The 16224-nt window shown below is 43.3% G+C and overlaps 1 protein-coding gene across 1 annotated transcript; it reads right to left on the minus strand.

Moving 5' to 3' along the window:
• Positions 1 to 325: 325 nt before the first annotated feature.
• LOC145416461 (uncharacterized) lies at positions 326 to 7260 on the minus strand. Its single transcript, XM_080285418.1, has 7 exons — positions 7136 to 7260; positions 6025 to 6198; positions 5572 to 5686; positions 4893 to 4930; positions 3259 to 3459; positions 1606 to 1740; positions 326 to 984 (listed from the first exon to the last, which is right to left on the minus strand). The coding sequence occupies exons 2-7, from the start codon at positions 6178 to 6180 to the stop codon at positions 340 to 342; spliced, it is 1290 nt and encodes a 429-aa protein (XP_080141544.1). The 5' UTR covers positions 6181 to 6198; positions 7136 to 7260; the 3' UTR covers positions 326 to 339.
• Positions 7261 to 16224: the final 8964 nt, after the last annotated feature.

The raw sequence follows: 16224 nt of genomic DNA on the forward strand, positions 1-16224 counted from the left end.
CAACATTTATGATACCAAAACTCACTGTCTATGGGAAATCTTGCCCCTCTGAATCAAACGATCTATTATACATTGTATTCTTGCTATCTGCAGATGACTTTATTCAGCATTAGGAATTTTCTAAGCTGAAGGCATTAGAGACGACCTTCTTTAACTAATTCAGTATAAGAGGGATTTCCTCGATTAAATATACAAAAAAACATAATAGCTGTGGAGCAACAAGCATGAGTAAAGGATAAAATCAATCTATTAACAGGAATCACATGTTTTCCACCTTCAGCATTTGTATGTTTTTCTATTACTTTTGCACTTATCATCTCTATACTCATATGTATCTTGCTAGTCATATTTTCTGTCTGTCTTGTAGTCCTTTTCATAACTTTTCTTATGTTCTTTTTCACTGCTGTTCCTATGGCCTCCTTCATGACTCCTTCTGTGTTCGTATTTTCTATATTTACTCTTTCTATCACTATACTCTTCTCTCTCACTGTATTTTCTATTCCCATATCTCTCATCCTCCCTGTCTTCATAACATCGCTTAGAGTTCCTATATTTCTCTTCTTCTCTCTCACTGTTTCTACCATCGGCATATTTCTCATCTTCCCGATCTCCATAATATCGCTTAGATCTCCTATACTTTTCCTCTTTCTCTCTGTATTTTCTACTTGTATATTTCTCTTCTTCTCTCTCATTGTATTTCCTACTTGTGTACCTCTCATCTTCCCTTTCCTCATGATGTCGCTGAAAACTTCTATATTTTTCATCTCCTCGTCTCTCCCTCACATCCTCCCTCCTCTTGCTGTGCTTCAGATCATCACTATGGGTATGAGAGTGAGCTGCAATGGTGGGAGTGTTCCTGTAAGTGGAAGGAGTTGTAGATTTCTCTTTCTCCAGGCAGGCTGACTCTGATGGCTGGTAGGAACAACCTGCACCAGTCTCGGCACCGAGAAGTCCCATCATGTTTTCTATGACCTCTCTCATCACCTGAAAGAAAATAACCCTGTTAATGTATGTATTTTTAACAATGAATTCAAACCACACAGTTCAGTAGTGTTTGACAAAGAATATGTTGCACTGTATCAAATCACTGTAGTGTGCAGGTGCTGGAGAGAGGCACCTTCACACGGTGGGACTGATACAGTTGGGTAAATCCACTGCCTGGATATGCAAATGTCTCTCATTTCCCACCTTATCCCCTAAAGGGAGATGGTGGACTGCGGGAGGGGCCAATTTATCTTCCAGTCTATTGGGTTCACATTCAGATGAACCTGGGGTACAACTACTACAGTACTGGCAGTTTCTATGCAGTAAGTCTGGAAATATTCTATGAAATATCACAACTTTTCCATTGGTACTGTAAATCAATGGAACTGGCAAACCCTAACTTTAAAAGTGACAGTGGAACTTAAACAAGTATTTTATCTGTCACTGCTGGCAAAATAATAACAAATGAACACAGAAAAAGGTAGCTTAAACAAGAACTTATGCTACAAATATGAACTTTTTAGACTAGTTCATATTTCTGTGTAAAATATAACTGCCCTCCTTGGGTGAAAAAATAAGTCAGGAGGAGGATAAAATATCTATACATAAGTAGACGAGTACCTGTGTTTGGCTTTTGTTTTTTGTTGAGACCTTTGTCCTGTAAGCTTGCCGCCGTCTCTTGAAGTCACGCAGGGCCTTCTTCAGCTCAAGGCCAGTCAGCTCCCTGGTTTCATTCTCTGCTGGAGTTGTATCTTCCTGGAATATGTATACCAAACCTGTTGAACACTGCTCCATCAAAAAAAACTCACCCCAATCTTACATGAGAAAAAAAGGTCACAGTGACAATGATAATGCTTGTAGATTATACATACCAGTATGCTTTCAAGTTATAATTCACAAGTCTCTGTAACATTTATATACAGAAAGCAATACTGTATATCATTGTGACTGTAACAGCAAATGGCAACCGGTAAAGCTAGTTTCATACTTCCCTTGTGAGGTATGAGTACAGTTGACACTCGATTTAATGAACATCGATTTAGCGGAAGCCCGAGATAATGGAATTATTGTTTTCCGATATTTTTTTGCCCAAGTTAAATGAAAACTTCCATTAAAATGAGTATAATTCCATTACGGAAATTCCGTTCCAAAAACCACCGAATTACCATAAAAAGTTCCGTAAATCAAGCGCGTCAACCAGCCCATACTGGAAACACTCCCCTGACCTGCGATGTGCAGTGATGCCACATGTCCCTGCCGAGCTGCCTGGGTAGCGACGGGGTCTCAACGATGTCGCTTGGCCCATGCAGTCTTCACGTGATCCTCCAACTGTAAACGACTGCTCTGTGCATGTGTGGCTTTGCCTTGGTATTGTGGCCTTATCTGTGCTTTTTTTAAGTGAACCAAAGCTTTTATGAACCATGCCAAAGGTTCAGGAAAAGAGGGAGAGGGTCAGGATTTCTCTTGTCCAGAAATTGGAAATAAATGACAAGATGAAGTGCCATCTCTGATGCTCCCCTGCCCATCTGTCACCCCTGTCCCACCTCGAGTGCTGATGGAGAGTGACTCTGACAGTGACTAAACCACCCCCAGGCCTGACACAGGTTTGGGGGGGCCAGTATGGCTACCTGTGTTAGACATATTTCCACAATATGTGCAGAATCTCTACTTTTGGAGGTGAGCCTTACAGTAGTTTACTATCCTTATTTACTATACCATTTGCTTCACTACTATCCTCATCTTGTTCTTTATGTGTGCATATTTTATTATTAAGCCATTACTTTAAGTATCACTGTTAACAAGTGCACAATAGTACATCTAAGCGGGGGCATTAATTATGGGTTCAGACTGCTGTGTGTAGCATTGAGAGTTGGTACCGCTACAGTTTGTTAGAATTGGATGCTCATTGTTAGTAACTTGGCTTGACCACTGCCTTTAAGGATTTAGTAGAAAGTACCTCAAAATACCGGAAAAATTTCCCTTATGTTAAGCCTTGGTTATGGAACTCGATTTTGTGGAAAATCCGAGATAACGGAATGGGGGTTGGCTGAATTTGTTCGTTAAATCGGGCTTCTATTGTTCTTACATAAAAATCCAAAGCGTGAGACAATTAATATGGCTACATAATTCATAATCCATTAAAAAACTAAGGACAATTATCATTTTAGCTGTAACTTTTCAAAACTAGACTAATAGGGTACTCACAGCAATAGATCCATGCTCAAAGTGTCCCCATACACATTTTTCCAAAACATCTCATCAACACTTACTCACCGGCAAGACAAACTCTGGTGGCTGAGGTGGGGCAGCAGTGTGGGTGAGGGTGTATTCATATAGGGCCACTCGCTCCTCCCTAGTAAAGTTAGCAGACAACTCTCCTCCTGATGCTGGTGGACCACGTTTATCACCACCACCTGCAGAACAATCATTCCTAAATGCATGAACAGTACAACAGGTAACAGAAACAATCTCATACTATCCTCTTTTAAAGTGCAGGGTCCCAAGTCTGCTGCAGTTCAGTACATGTTTGGGTATATTACGGTACCAGCCTACTTATGATGGCACTAACTGGTCCAAAAATCTTCATACACCTCTTGAGGACTAAATCTATGTGCGTGTTAAGGCCATCAGTCCAAATGGGGTGTTCTAACCAGTAAACTACCAGGTCTAATTACATCCACACCTGACTATTAAAAGAGGTGGTTAGTGGTGGTGACCATGATCAACTCATCTGATGCTGTGTTGCCTACTTCTTCTTGAGGTGACTCTACACTGAGTGACAAGCCTAATGATTTCCTGTAACCCAGGAAGCTATTTATAATGTTTACTTCCCTAAAATAATATAAACAGACATTACAACATGTACAGATGCTAATACAAAATTAATACAGTAGTACTGTACAGCGATAAGTATGTGTACAGAAAAATACCCCGTATACTGTGGTACTTAATTCCAATATACATAAAAGGATACAATGCATAAAGGATACGGTAATTTCCACACAGCTCCTTTCACAGCTGCTATCCATTTCTCTTGTTTTCCTTGGTCTACAGGTAACTGACAGTAGGACACAATTCCCTTCCCTTACCTACTGGAGCAAACTATAGCTTAACAGCGGTATGGCATGACGAGAAATGAGTTGGTACTGAAGAAATATGTTTGTACTGTATATTCCTGCAGTGACAGTCAGTATTAGGTCTGCCAAATAAAAAAAGATAAAGTGTTTTGTGCACAAAACACACTAATTGTCCATACAGACCAAAAAAACACAATAACAATTGCATTATAACTCTTTCACTTTAACCAGGCCAAGACTTTTATCCTTCTGCAGATTATTTCATATGGCTGAACAAAGGGGCTGCAAGAGATCAGGCAGCATGGAGAGCTGCCAATATGTGATGAAGGTTGACACGTGCATGCATGGTGGAGCCTACATGAGACAAAACGAAATGAAGCTCAGCTGGAAAAAAGGGACAATGCTACGGCTCTACACTGCTTCTATAACAAGACTAGCATCATATTAGTGTTAATCTACTGTTACAACTCAGCATTCAAAGATGATGAGATTGCAAGTTTAAAAAAAAAAAAAAAAAAAAAAAAAAAAAAAAAAAAAAAAAAAATGGTGTGGAGAGCAAGTGTACAAATGTACAAACGAGTAAGAACTTTTTGTCCTTGGTAAAGAATGCAGCAGAGGGTACCAGTGCATCTCAATGATAATTTCATAAAAGGATACATGGCACATGGGATCCAGATACATACTGCTGAAAAGAAAAAAAATAAAATGCACTGAGATGTTAGGGTACACCAAGATGAACAAAGTTTGAAATATTACACAAATGATCGACACATTAGTTAAACTGCAGGCCAAGAGTAGCTCTTTATAAACTTGCACTTACTAACCTGTTACTCTGTAGGGTGCTAAGATATTCCTCTGCTTTTCTGCATCTGTTAAAATAAGACAATTACAGTTGGAAAAAACATTAGCAATCAGAATACTGTACACACAGAATAATGCTTTGTAATATGATGATCTACCTCTCCCAAACTTCATTAAAAGGAAAGTCTTTTTCTTGTATCACAATGCAAAATATGATGATTAATAGCTGTATGATTTATGTGCTCACTTATAGCTAAAGTTAACACTGACAGGTAAAGATCTATTGTACAGGAGATTATCATTATCCTAGTCATATACTTTGTACTAATAAATGAGTTGCATAAGATACTGAAATAGAAAGTGCCAAAACTAGGTAACTTCTCAGCAGCTGCAAGAAATATCAGCTGTATACTGTAATGAAATTTGTAACAGTGTGTGTGAATCTTAGCTTGGACTCTGTATACTTGAGGCTGAGTTTCCTGCCTTGGTGTGATGACTGTGTGGTTAGCCTAGTTACCAAGGTTGTAGCCACATTTCACTCTCATTACAGTACCACCCGGAAGTGATGGCAGCCAACTATGCATCTCCAGTTACATACGGCACTGTACTTAATGTAAACAATTATGGTATACTGGCATTTACGAAGGCCAGAATGCAAACATGCCACCGGATACTGAAGTAAAATCTATATAACCAAGCTCATACCTACCAATAGTAACAGACATGCCAGGTGGTGATGGGTGAACAGAAGCTGGTGGGAATAGTAGTCCTTCACTGTATTCATTTATGCTCTCCTCTTTTGTGGGTTCTGTGTTACTGGTAATCTGTAATAGACCAGAGGCATAACAATAATCTATACTTTAGGAAATAAAACTTCAAATAGATGTAGTTATGTCTAATTATTGGTCTTAGTCATTTCTGTGATCCTGGGCCTACAGTAGATCATTCACTCTCCATAAATAAGGAAACTTTGTATCATACAGGCACTTGCTCTACATGTTACTGCAGATACAGCCAGCACACTTCATCTTCACAAAACTAACCAATCACTTCATCATTTTTGTTGTTAATCAGATTAACCCCTTCAGTTTGAGCCATCATTTAGTGTCAAATACAAAAATAGCAGTACAGTACTATATGCTATTTCCATTCAGGTTCTTACCTTTGAAACATTATGACCAAGCTGTGGATTGATCTTCTCTGCCAAGCCCAGTTTTTCTTTAAATTTCTGTATTATATCATTTGATGAGTGGATAAATTCTCTCAGGTTTGTCAAATACTCTTCCCGAGACATCTGCATGTCCATCTGGAGGTTCATCTTGAGTAAGAAGACAATCTGTAAGAGAAGAATAATGTTACTGGTACAACAGTACAGATATAATAAAAATAAATAAATAAAAAAAATCAATAAATCTCTGTTGCACCACCCCTTCTACTAAGGGGCCTCTCCTACACTGAGTAAAACTGTCAATATCCAAAATAATATATATACTGTACTGTACACAGTAAATCCATGGGCTGAAGGGGTTAATGGAGATTACTTCTAACTCTTTCAACTGGAGGGGTTCCACTCAAGGTGGATGAAATCAGGCATTTTCCAGAATAAAGCACAAAGTACATCATCATGTAGTTTTAAAAATATCACTGAACCCTGCACAGCAATGCAGTGATAATTAGTTATCAGAGAAAGCTGAGAATTGTGAAAATCAAATGAAAATGGCACTAGCTTCCCATGTAAAAAAACACTGAAATATCTAATCCAGTCACAAAACTGAAAGATGAACTGGTTGGCAACTCCTGCTGTAAAAGAAAACTGCAAAATATTGAAAATCTGACTAAAACTGTGGCAGTATTAGGCTTTTAAACACTCAGCACTGTAAAATGCCTACTTCAGGCCACCTATTATATCCGAACTCTGTTGTTGATTTAACTATACACACTCTTGGCTCTGCGTGCTACTGAAGGATCCCCTTAAGTGGTGGTGGTGATATAACTGCATGACTCCAGTGCCTGGTTATTGCGTCCCCCAAACGATCTATGATGGACTGACGGACATGGGTAACCAGCCTGCAGCCCACTGGGTTCACAGTGGAATGAGCCTGCTGCTGCTGCTGCTGGTACTACTACGACTGCTACTACTATTGATACTAGTATCACCTCGGTTTTCTTTGATGGGGTAAGGCTAAAACTGAAGGCTAGTTGTGCATTCACGAAAACATTAGCCTGGATACAATTTCTTTGCCTTTGTACCAAAATCTGCCTATGTACTGTACCTTCCTCTTGCCTGTGGACTTGGCTAGGGCAGGAAGGATAGATAAAGGCTGTGAATGGCTTGTATCCTCGGAAAAGTAAGCAGAAACTGAGAGAGGCTGCACACACCCAGATCAGCGACTCTTCTCCTTCTTCTTTAGAGAGTTGGTCGGTACGTAAACACAAGCAAACGTTAACAGGGACTTTTCTATTTTTTTCTTCCTCTGCCTCGATCACCTTCACTCCACCTTTCTCACTGGACACAACGTACAGTTCATCGTGCATAATTTTGACAGAGTCCAAAACACTTGTAAATAATCTGAGAGGTACTTGAACCACTTTCGTTTATCTCCTCCCTTCCCCTCCCTCTCCATTTTTTTTTTTCTCCCTCCCTCCCTTCCTATAATTCTGGATATGCTTTTCATGTAGCTGATCAGAGAAAGAAACTCTATCCATAGTAGACATTGGAAAAATATTAATTAAGAGCTTACTAAAACACTCTCCTTCATAATCCAACTCTCTCACTTCATGTTTCATTTCGTAAGCATATTCTCCCTTACTTTCCATCTAATTCCTTTCTCTAAACATCTTCCCACCCCCCTTCTCTCTCTCTCTCTCTCTCTCTCTCTCTCTCTCTCTCTCTCTCTCACACACACACACACACACACACACACACACACACAGCTGGCCATTGTCAGAGTAGAGTTCAAGTAGGATATATAATTTTCCCATCATAAAAAAATATAACAACATATTTTTCCTGTTATGAAAATAATGGGAGTAGGGCGTTTCTCTTGTGTTCTTCTCCCTCCTAGTTCTCCTTCGTGTTCTCCCTCCTTCTTGCTCCTCCTTCGTGTTCTCCTTCCTTCGTGTTCTCTTTCCCAGTTTCACTCCTTCTCCCTTCCCTACTCTTCCCTGCGTGTTCCTCTTTCCTTCTTGTTCTTCCTTCCTTCATGTTCTCCTTCGTGTTCTCCTCTTCCCTAATTTCACTCCCTCTCCCTTCCCTACACCATCCTTCGTGTTCCTCTTTCCTTTGTTTTCTTCCTTCCTTCTAGTTCTTCCTTCGTGTTCTCCTCTTTCCTAATTTCACTCCCTCTCCCGCCCCTACTCAGGAAGGACCCCCCTCCCTCTCGAAGCAATATCATGAAGGCTGGTCCTCTGCCTGGCGTGTTTTTTATAGGACGGTAAAACCACATTAAGCCAGGCCACACGGCGAGTCTTCCCACCACCCAAAATAGCCTTTCCTCTGAGCCTACGTGACTCTGTGGGAGACTGTGAGGGCCGATGAGAGCCTGTGAGAGTCTGTGATGGGCTGTGAGGGTCTATGAGAGCCTGTGGGACCTGTGGGAGCCCGTGGGAGTCTGTGAGAGTCTGTGAGGGGCTGTGAGAGCCTGTGGGAAGCTGTGGGAGCCTATAGGAGCCTGTGAGACACTGTGAGGGTCTGTGAAAGCCTATGAGAGTCTGTGAGAGCCTGTAGGAGCCTGCGGGAGTCTTTAGGAATCTGTGAGAGTCTGAGAGGGACTGTGAGAACCTAGGGAGCCTGTAGGAGACTGTAGGAGCCTGTAGGAGCCTGTGGGAGTATATGCAAGCCTGCAGGAGCCTGTGGGAGCCTGTAGGTGCCTGTGAGTCTGTGGGAGCCTGTAGGAGCCTGTGGGAGTCTGTGGAAGCCTATAAACACCGTTGGTCTCCTCTATGCTGGACCATCATATTATATCCAGTCATCGGCACCGCAAAAGTAGGAGTCTGAAAGAGTCTGTGAGGGCTTTTGAGTATGTGAGAGCCTTTGGGAGTCTGTGAGAGCCTATGGGAGTCCACGAGAAGCACCGAGATCCGACGAGATCCTCCACACGAAGGCCCATCATATACTCACGCACCACCACCAAAGAAGCGTCTGTGAGAGCCTTCTGAGAGAATCTGAGAGCCTTTGAGAGTCTGTGAGAGTCTACGAGAACGCACGAGATCCAGCGAGATCCTCCACCACAAAAGCCCATCATATATTCATGCACCACCACCACCACAACCAGGACATGGCAACACTGAAGCGCGGGAAAGTAGGCATGAACGTCGCTTATACGTGTGCAGACGCTCGCTTTAACATTTTCTTTTAAGACCGTCAGAATTACCATATAAAGTGACCGACCAGTTACGCCTCGTCTCTTGCTGTACCACTTCCCGCCATTTTCACGAGGCTGTTGCTGTGTTCTTTTGATGGAAATTCTGGGAGCATTTTTACTATAAACACACACACACACACACAGTCACGAGGAAAGGCAGTTGGGATGGGAATGCTGAGGAATGTGTGTGGAGTGTGGAGAGAGGATGGAATAGAGAATAATGTGATTCGTGAAAGATGCGGGGTAAGGAGTGGACACAAGAGCTGACGAGAGTGTGATTTGATAGTATGGGCATGTGGAGAGGATGGGAACGAATCTAGTGGTGAAAAAGGCATAGCTGAGCGAGTTTGACGGTGGAAGGGGACGTGGTAGGCTTAGAAGAATGTGAACAGATATGGTTAATAGCGTGTGAAGAGAGATGTAGCGGAAAAAATAAGTGTAAGGAACTGACAAACGATCGACCTGGCAGGATGAGTTTTGTGTGGAGTGTATGACAGGGTTTGGCACTTCTTTTTAACGTGACAGTCTTCGGATTAAATAAGCTAATGTCAAGCTACGTGGGTGATGTTTTTATGCCTTATCAGGTGGGGTCAGGTTTCCAGGGGCTTGAAGAATGAGTGAATGGGAGTGTGGCTCATTCAGCTGGACAAAATTTGGTTAGTATCTTATTCCATCATCTTTTTCTGGCTCCCTAGACTCTACTTCACCCTGCCTTGTAGTGGGAGAGGAGGTCTGGATGGTGATGGTGGTGGTGGTGGTGATGAAAATAATGTACTACCATAAGACCTTCCCAACACCACTTCAGCTCTCACTCAAAAGGGAAAAATGACCTTCAATTTCCGAGAAGGTAAAGGAAAACGAAAAAAAACTGTCTAGATTAACGAAAAGTTTACAAAAGCCTCCTTCCCCCCCTCGACCTCAGGACCACTTGGCATTTCATTAAGTTAGTAAACAGGGAAGGGAGGAAGGAAGGCTGAGACTGGTACGGTGGGGGAAAGAGAATGTTTTTGCTGTTGAAAATGCACGTATGACTTGGATGGTAATGAGCAGAGAAGGAAGTTTGGGAGATTGAGGGTCAATGGTTAGGTGTGTGGGTGGGGTGAGGCGAGGTGTGTGTGGGTGAAGTGATTGTGTGCGTGTGTGTGTGTGTGTGTGTGTGTGTGTGTGTTTCAGGATTCCACGAGCTTGACTGATGTGTGAATGAATGTGTGGCTCTTCCACTTTCGTGCTTTCTCCTTCCTTGCTTATGAATCTTTTCTCTGCTTATCCTTAGGTGAGAAAAATGTGATGATAATAATTTACACCTTCAGTTTATATCAAGAACTCATGGCTTAACACACACACACACACACACACACACACACACACACACACACACACACACACGCACGCAGGCTTCATCAGGTTGGCAAATAGGAGACTAAGAACACGGCGCACCTCGTCTGGAATTCATTACGCTCGTGAGGACCACAAAACATCCTCCTCTTGGCCTTCAGAGGACTTGAGGTTACTAATGAAAGACCAAACCTGACTCTTTATCTATCTAACTGTTTATCTATCTGCCTGTCTGTCATTCTGTGTGTCTGTCTATCTACCTATCTGTCTATCTATCTGTGTCTGTCTCTCCCACGCCGCAAAATACTGTCTACCTCTCTGTCAAAGGCCTTGTGTTGAGGTTGCTAATGAAATACCAAGGCCTAGTCTATCTATTTATCTATCCGTCTGTATATCTATCTGTCTATCTATCTATCTGTCTGTCTGTCTGTCTATTTGTCTGTCTGTCCATCTATCTATCCTTCAGTCTATCTATCGCTGCTTATGCATCAACCCATCAGTCACTCATTCTCTCTCTCTCCTTTCTTCCTCTCCATTTCTCCTTCCCCCCTTCTCTCACTCTCACTCTCTCTCTCTCTCTCTCTCTCTCTCTCTCTCTCTCTCTCTCTCTCTCTCTCTCGCTGTTTATCTACGTAATGAAATGCCAAGTGTTCATATTTGGCTTTCCCCCTCTCATTGTTTTTCTCTCTTCCTCCCTTCTCCTCTCTTTCTCTCTCTCTCTCTCAAAGTAATTTTAGTAGAGAGGCTACAGAGAAAGAAGACGCTATATATTTTCCATCAATCAATGTCTATTTTTAGGCTGAATAAAATGGAATAATAATAATAATAATAATAATAATAAACACGCTACGGATTTGAGTGACTGCTTTATGTGTTTGCAGTGTCCATCTGTCTCTATTTGTCTATCTACCTATCGATCCATCTATCTATCTATCTATCTATGGCATGGTAGTAGTGGTAGTAGTGGTACCAGTGTTGTAGTAGTGGTGGTATGGTTTAGGTTGTCCCCGCTGGCGTCCCGGAGGAGTGTGCTGGGGGGCAGAGTAAATACCCAAGATTCAGATTCCGACCTTCGTAATATTCCATTTCAAAATCAACGAAGGCTCTTGTCCCCCCAGGCCTTCCTCTATAAAAAAAAATCTCCATATTATTGCATTATTTTCCCTCCCATAATGGTGATGGAGAAGAAAAATTCCTTTATATATATATATATATATATATATATATATATATATATATATATATATATATATATATATAAGGGGGAGGTGGGGAGGGGAGGGGAAAATAAACAAGAAAAGGAGGAAAGAAGAGAAGAGGAGAAGGGAAAGAAGAGAGGAGAAAAGGAAACGGTAGAGAGAGAGAGAGAGAGAGAGAGAGAGAGAGAGAGAGAGACAAGGATTATGAGAGGTGATTGTATTGGGTTTACGGGGGATCATGTGTGTAGTTCCCATACGGCACACACACACACACACACACACACACACACACACACACACACACACACATGCTGAAAAAACAGTCTCAATATTTTCACCACTGTCATCACCACCACCTCAACACACAGCACCACATCACCACCACTTACACCACCACTAATGCAGCATCCCCATCAATATCATCACTACATCTATGGCTACTATCACCACCCCTTTAATCACCACCACCACCACCATCATCATCATCACTAAGACAACCACTACCATCACCACCACCACCACTACAACCACTACCATCATCATAATCACTAACACAACCACTACCATCACCACCACCAGTATCACCACAACCATCACACTACCCCTCCACACCACCACCACCACCACCACCACCACCACCACGATAATATCAGCTTCCAAATACCGACAAGGGGAGTAAAAATGACAATCACCTCTTATATTTTTTTTTAAACGCACCAGAGCACATTCCCTGATATATGTGCTATAAAGATGTAAATTCTGGCAGTAATTTTGCACATGGATAAAAAATAACAATATAAAAAAAAGGGCTGGGAAATCGTAAGCTTAGAATAATGATATAAAATTGGTGTTTGAGATGTGCATAGGCTGTAACTATTTTGAACTGGTTTGTATGAGTTATGAATGACCTGTAGAAAAGAGACTAAAACTGATGATATACAGTGATTTAGGAATTATAATCTATGTAATATACTCTTTTCCTATTAACCTGGCCTCAGTAGACTACAGGATGAGACTGGGCATTTTCAAGTTACTAAGGAAGGGAAAGCCTGGGTAGGGACCTATGAGCTTCGCGACTATGAGCTGATAGGCGGAGGGCAGTACGCTCATGGGCTAATTTACACAGCTCAATGGCAGAAGATAATGCTACGGCTCTACATCCTTTCGACAGCGCTTCTTCGTGACTAGCACCTTGGCCTCATATTCTAGTGATTGTTGTTACAGCTCAGCGTTTAAGATGTGGCAATTTTAGGCCAAGTTAAAAGGTGTGTGTGTGTGTGTGTGTGTGTGTGTGTGTGTGTGTGTGTGTGTGTGTGTGTGTGTGTGTGTGTGAAGGAGGTGAGACGTAGTAGTAGTAGTAGTAGTAGTAGTAGTAGTAGTAGTAGTAGTAGTGTCAGGGAGCCTTCCAAGTCCACATATATCGCTATGGAGGTGGTGTCAGCGAGCCTTGTAAGTCCCCGGCCCTAATTTAACCAGGAAGACCAGGACGAGAATAGATTAATTCGCCAAACTGAAGACGTTAAGGGAGCAATGACGGTCGGGGAAGACAGGGTTGTTAATGATGAGGGACGCTGCTAATTAAGGTGATTAGACGTGATGCCATAGGGATTGAGAACGACACACACACACACACACACACACACACACACACACACACACACACACACACACACACACACACACACACACACACACACACACACACACACACACAATCACATATTCTCCCTCCCACACACACACATACTCACACACAATTCTCCCTCCCCCTCACACACACACACACACACACACACACACACACACACACACACACAGCTGCCACAGTATTCGTGTTATCTTCACGGTGGACAAACACGAAATACAGGCTAAAAACGTGAGCCAAGTTTAGACCCAACCAACTCTTACTCTGAAACAAAAAAAGAATGACGCTAATTTTTTTCGCATTCTGGACAAAATTCCTGTTGATCTCTCTCTCTCTCTCTCTCTCTCTCTCTCTCTCTAATATCGTGTGGTAGCAATGGTAGGGCAGTGTGTGAGAGAGAGAGAGTGGTGATGGTAAACAGTGTCCCAAGGTGGTAGTGAGAGGAAATGGCATTCTCTCTCTCCCTCTCTCTCTCTACCCTTTCCTTTTCTCCTCTTTTCTCTCCCTTTTGCTCTCCTCTTCCTTCCTCCTTTCCTCGCTCTTTTTCCTCTCCCCCTCCCCTCTTCCTCCTCCTCCTTATCCCCTAGTCTCTTACTCCTTCTTTCTCTTTCCCCTTCCCTCGCCCTTCCTCCGCCCTTCTTCTTTTCCTCCTCTCCCTTCCTCTTCCTCCTCCTCCTCCTCCTCTTCTTCTCCAGTCACTACTACGAGAGAAAGGTATGTTCCCCCATCCATACCTTCATTCCTTTCATCTTCTCTCTTCTTCCTTCTCGCTTTATCCTTCCTCTTTCCTCTCTTCCTTCCCTCTCTCCCATTCCACATTCCACACTCCCTCTTCCTCTTCTCTCTCTATCTATTCTCAAATCCCACTCTTTCCTCCCCCAATTCCTCTCCCCTTCCTTCCCCTCTCCCTACTCTTACGCCTTTTTCCTTCCCTCCCCCTCTCCCTCTCTCCCCTCCCTCTTCCTGAGTCCTGAAGGTGGAGATAAGACCTCTACCCCCTCCTTTCCTTCTCCTGCCCCCCTCCCTCTTCCTCCCTCCCTCTCTCCATCCCTCCCTCCCCCTCCTTCTCCCCACATCCCCCTCACAACACAAACTATTAGGTATTTGATGTCCCCTTTCCTTTCCCCCCCTCTCTACCCTTCCCCACTTTCCCCTCACCCTCCTTATCCGCTCCTTTTTCCCCCTGCTTCCCCCCTCATCTTAATTCCTCCCCCCTTCTCTTTCTCCCTCCCCTTCTCTCTCTCTCTTGACTTCCCCCTCCTTCCTCCCCTCACATGCTTCATCCCCTCCTTTTCTCCCCTCTCCTTCCCCACCATCTATCATTCCTCCCCCCATTTCCCACCTCTTCTTTCTCCCTCTCCCCCATCCTCCCAATTTCCTTCTTCCTCCTCCTCCCTCTCCTCCCTCTAGTCTTCCCCCTTCCTCCTTCCCTCTTCTCCCTATGCCCCACTTCTCCCCCATTTTCCCATCCTCATTATCCGTCTCCTCTCTCTCTCTCTCTCTCTCTCTCTCTCTCCCTCTCTCTCTCTACTCTTTCCTCCGTCTCATTCCTCCATCCACTTTCTCACCTCATCCACATACCCCCCCCCAAATGCACACACACACACACACACACACACACACACACACACACACACACACACACACACACACACACACCTGAATGAGGTCTGAAGGGGATTACCAGAGGCTAGGTATTTGTACACACGCTCTCTCTCTCTCTCTCTCTCTCTCTCTCTCTCAGTCTCTCAAGTACACACTGACACACAAACGCACTAACATACCTGCGCGCGCGCACACACACACACACACACACACACACACACACACACACACACACACACACACACACACACACACACACTCACGCATGCACACGGAAATATACACAGAAACAGACAGACAGACAGACAGACAGACAGACACACACACACACACACACACACACACACACATACACACACACACCAGCCTCTTCTACCTTCTTCAGCAACAAGTGGAAACGAACGCAAGAGAATTCAAAGTTCAAAATCATTCAGAGGAGCTCAGAATTCGAGAGAGAGAGAGAGAGAGAGAGAGAGAGAGAGAGAGAGAGAGAGAGAGAGAGAGAGAGAGAGAGAGAGAGAGAGAGAGAGAGAGAGAGAGAGAGAAGTACAAGCCATCACGTTAGATATTTACACTTAAAACTCTCCACCACCACCACCACAACCACCACACCACCACCACCACCACACCACCACCACAGCCACCACCACGTAACTCACAAATCCTGACTCCCGGAATATTGACAAAACCGTAAAGCCTGTGATTACCTGCTCTCTCTCTCAGTAAACTCGGTACACTGTAAACTGGCCTTTCCCTGGCATGACCTAAGCTGACCTAATCTTCCCTGAGCAAGCTTGACCCAGCCTATGATACCCTACATGACCCACCTTCACCTTACTCCTATCCCATTCTAACCTAGCCTAATCTAACCTACCCTAGCCTCACTTAACCTTAAAGGATGTGTTTACTCGTCTCCTGCTGCTATAAACTCGCAACTGGCTTCTCTCTCGCCCAAGCCAGCAGTCCTAGAGCAAGCCAGTCACTTAAGCCAGCCCTGTGAGTGGGGTTAGCAAGCCATGCCACTCCCCCCACTCCAGGTCTTTCATTATCTGGCATATCGTAGTGGTAGTAAGAGGGATGGACATTTGTTCCCGCCAGCAGCTGACTTGGAAATGTGGAGCTAGTACATGGTCTCTCTCTCTCTCTCTCTCTCTCTCTCTCTCTCTCTAATCGTTACTGTGGTTGACACTAAGGACAAAGCAGAATCAATTAAT

Source organism: Coenobita brevimanus, chromosome 106, assembly GCF_032717465.1.
Source record: "Coenobita brevimanus isolate Jiangsu-jjx chromosome 106, ASM3271746v2, whole genome shotgun sequence".
Taxonomy (NCBI): Eukaryota; Metazoa; Arthropoda; class Malacostraca; order Decapoda; family Coenobitidae; genus Coenobita; species Coenobita brevimanus.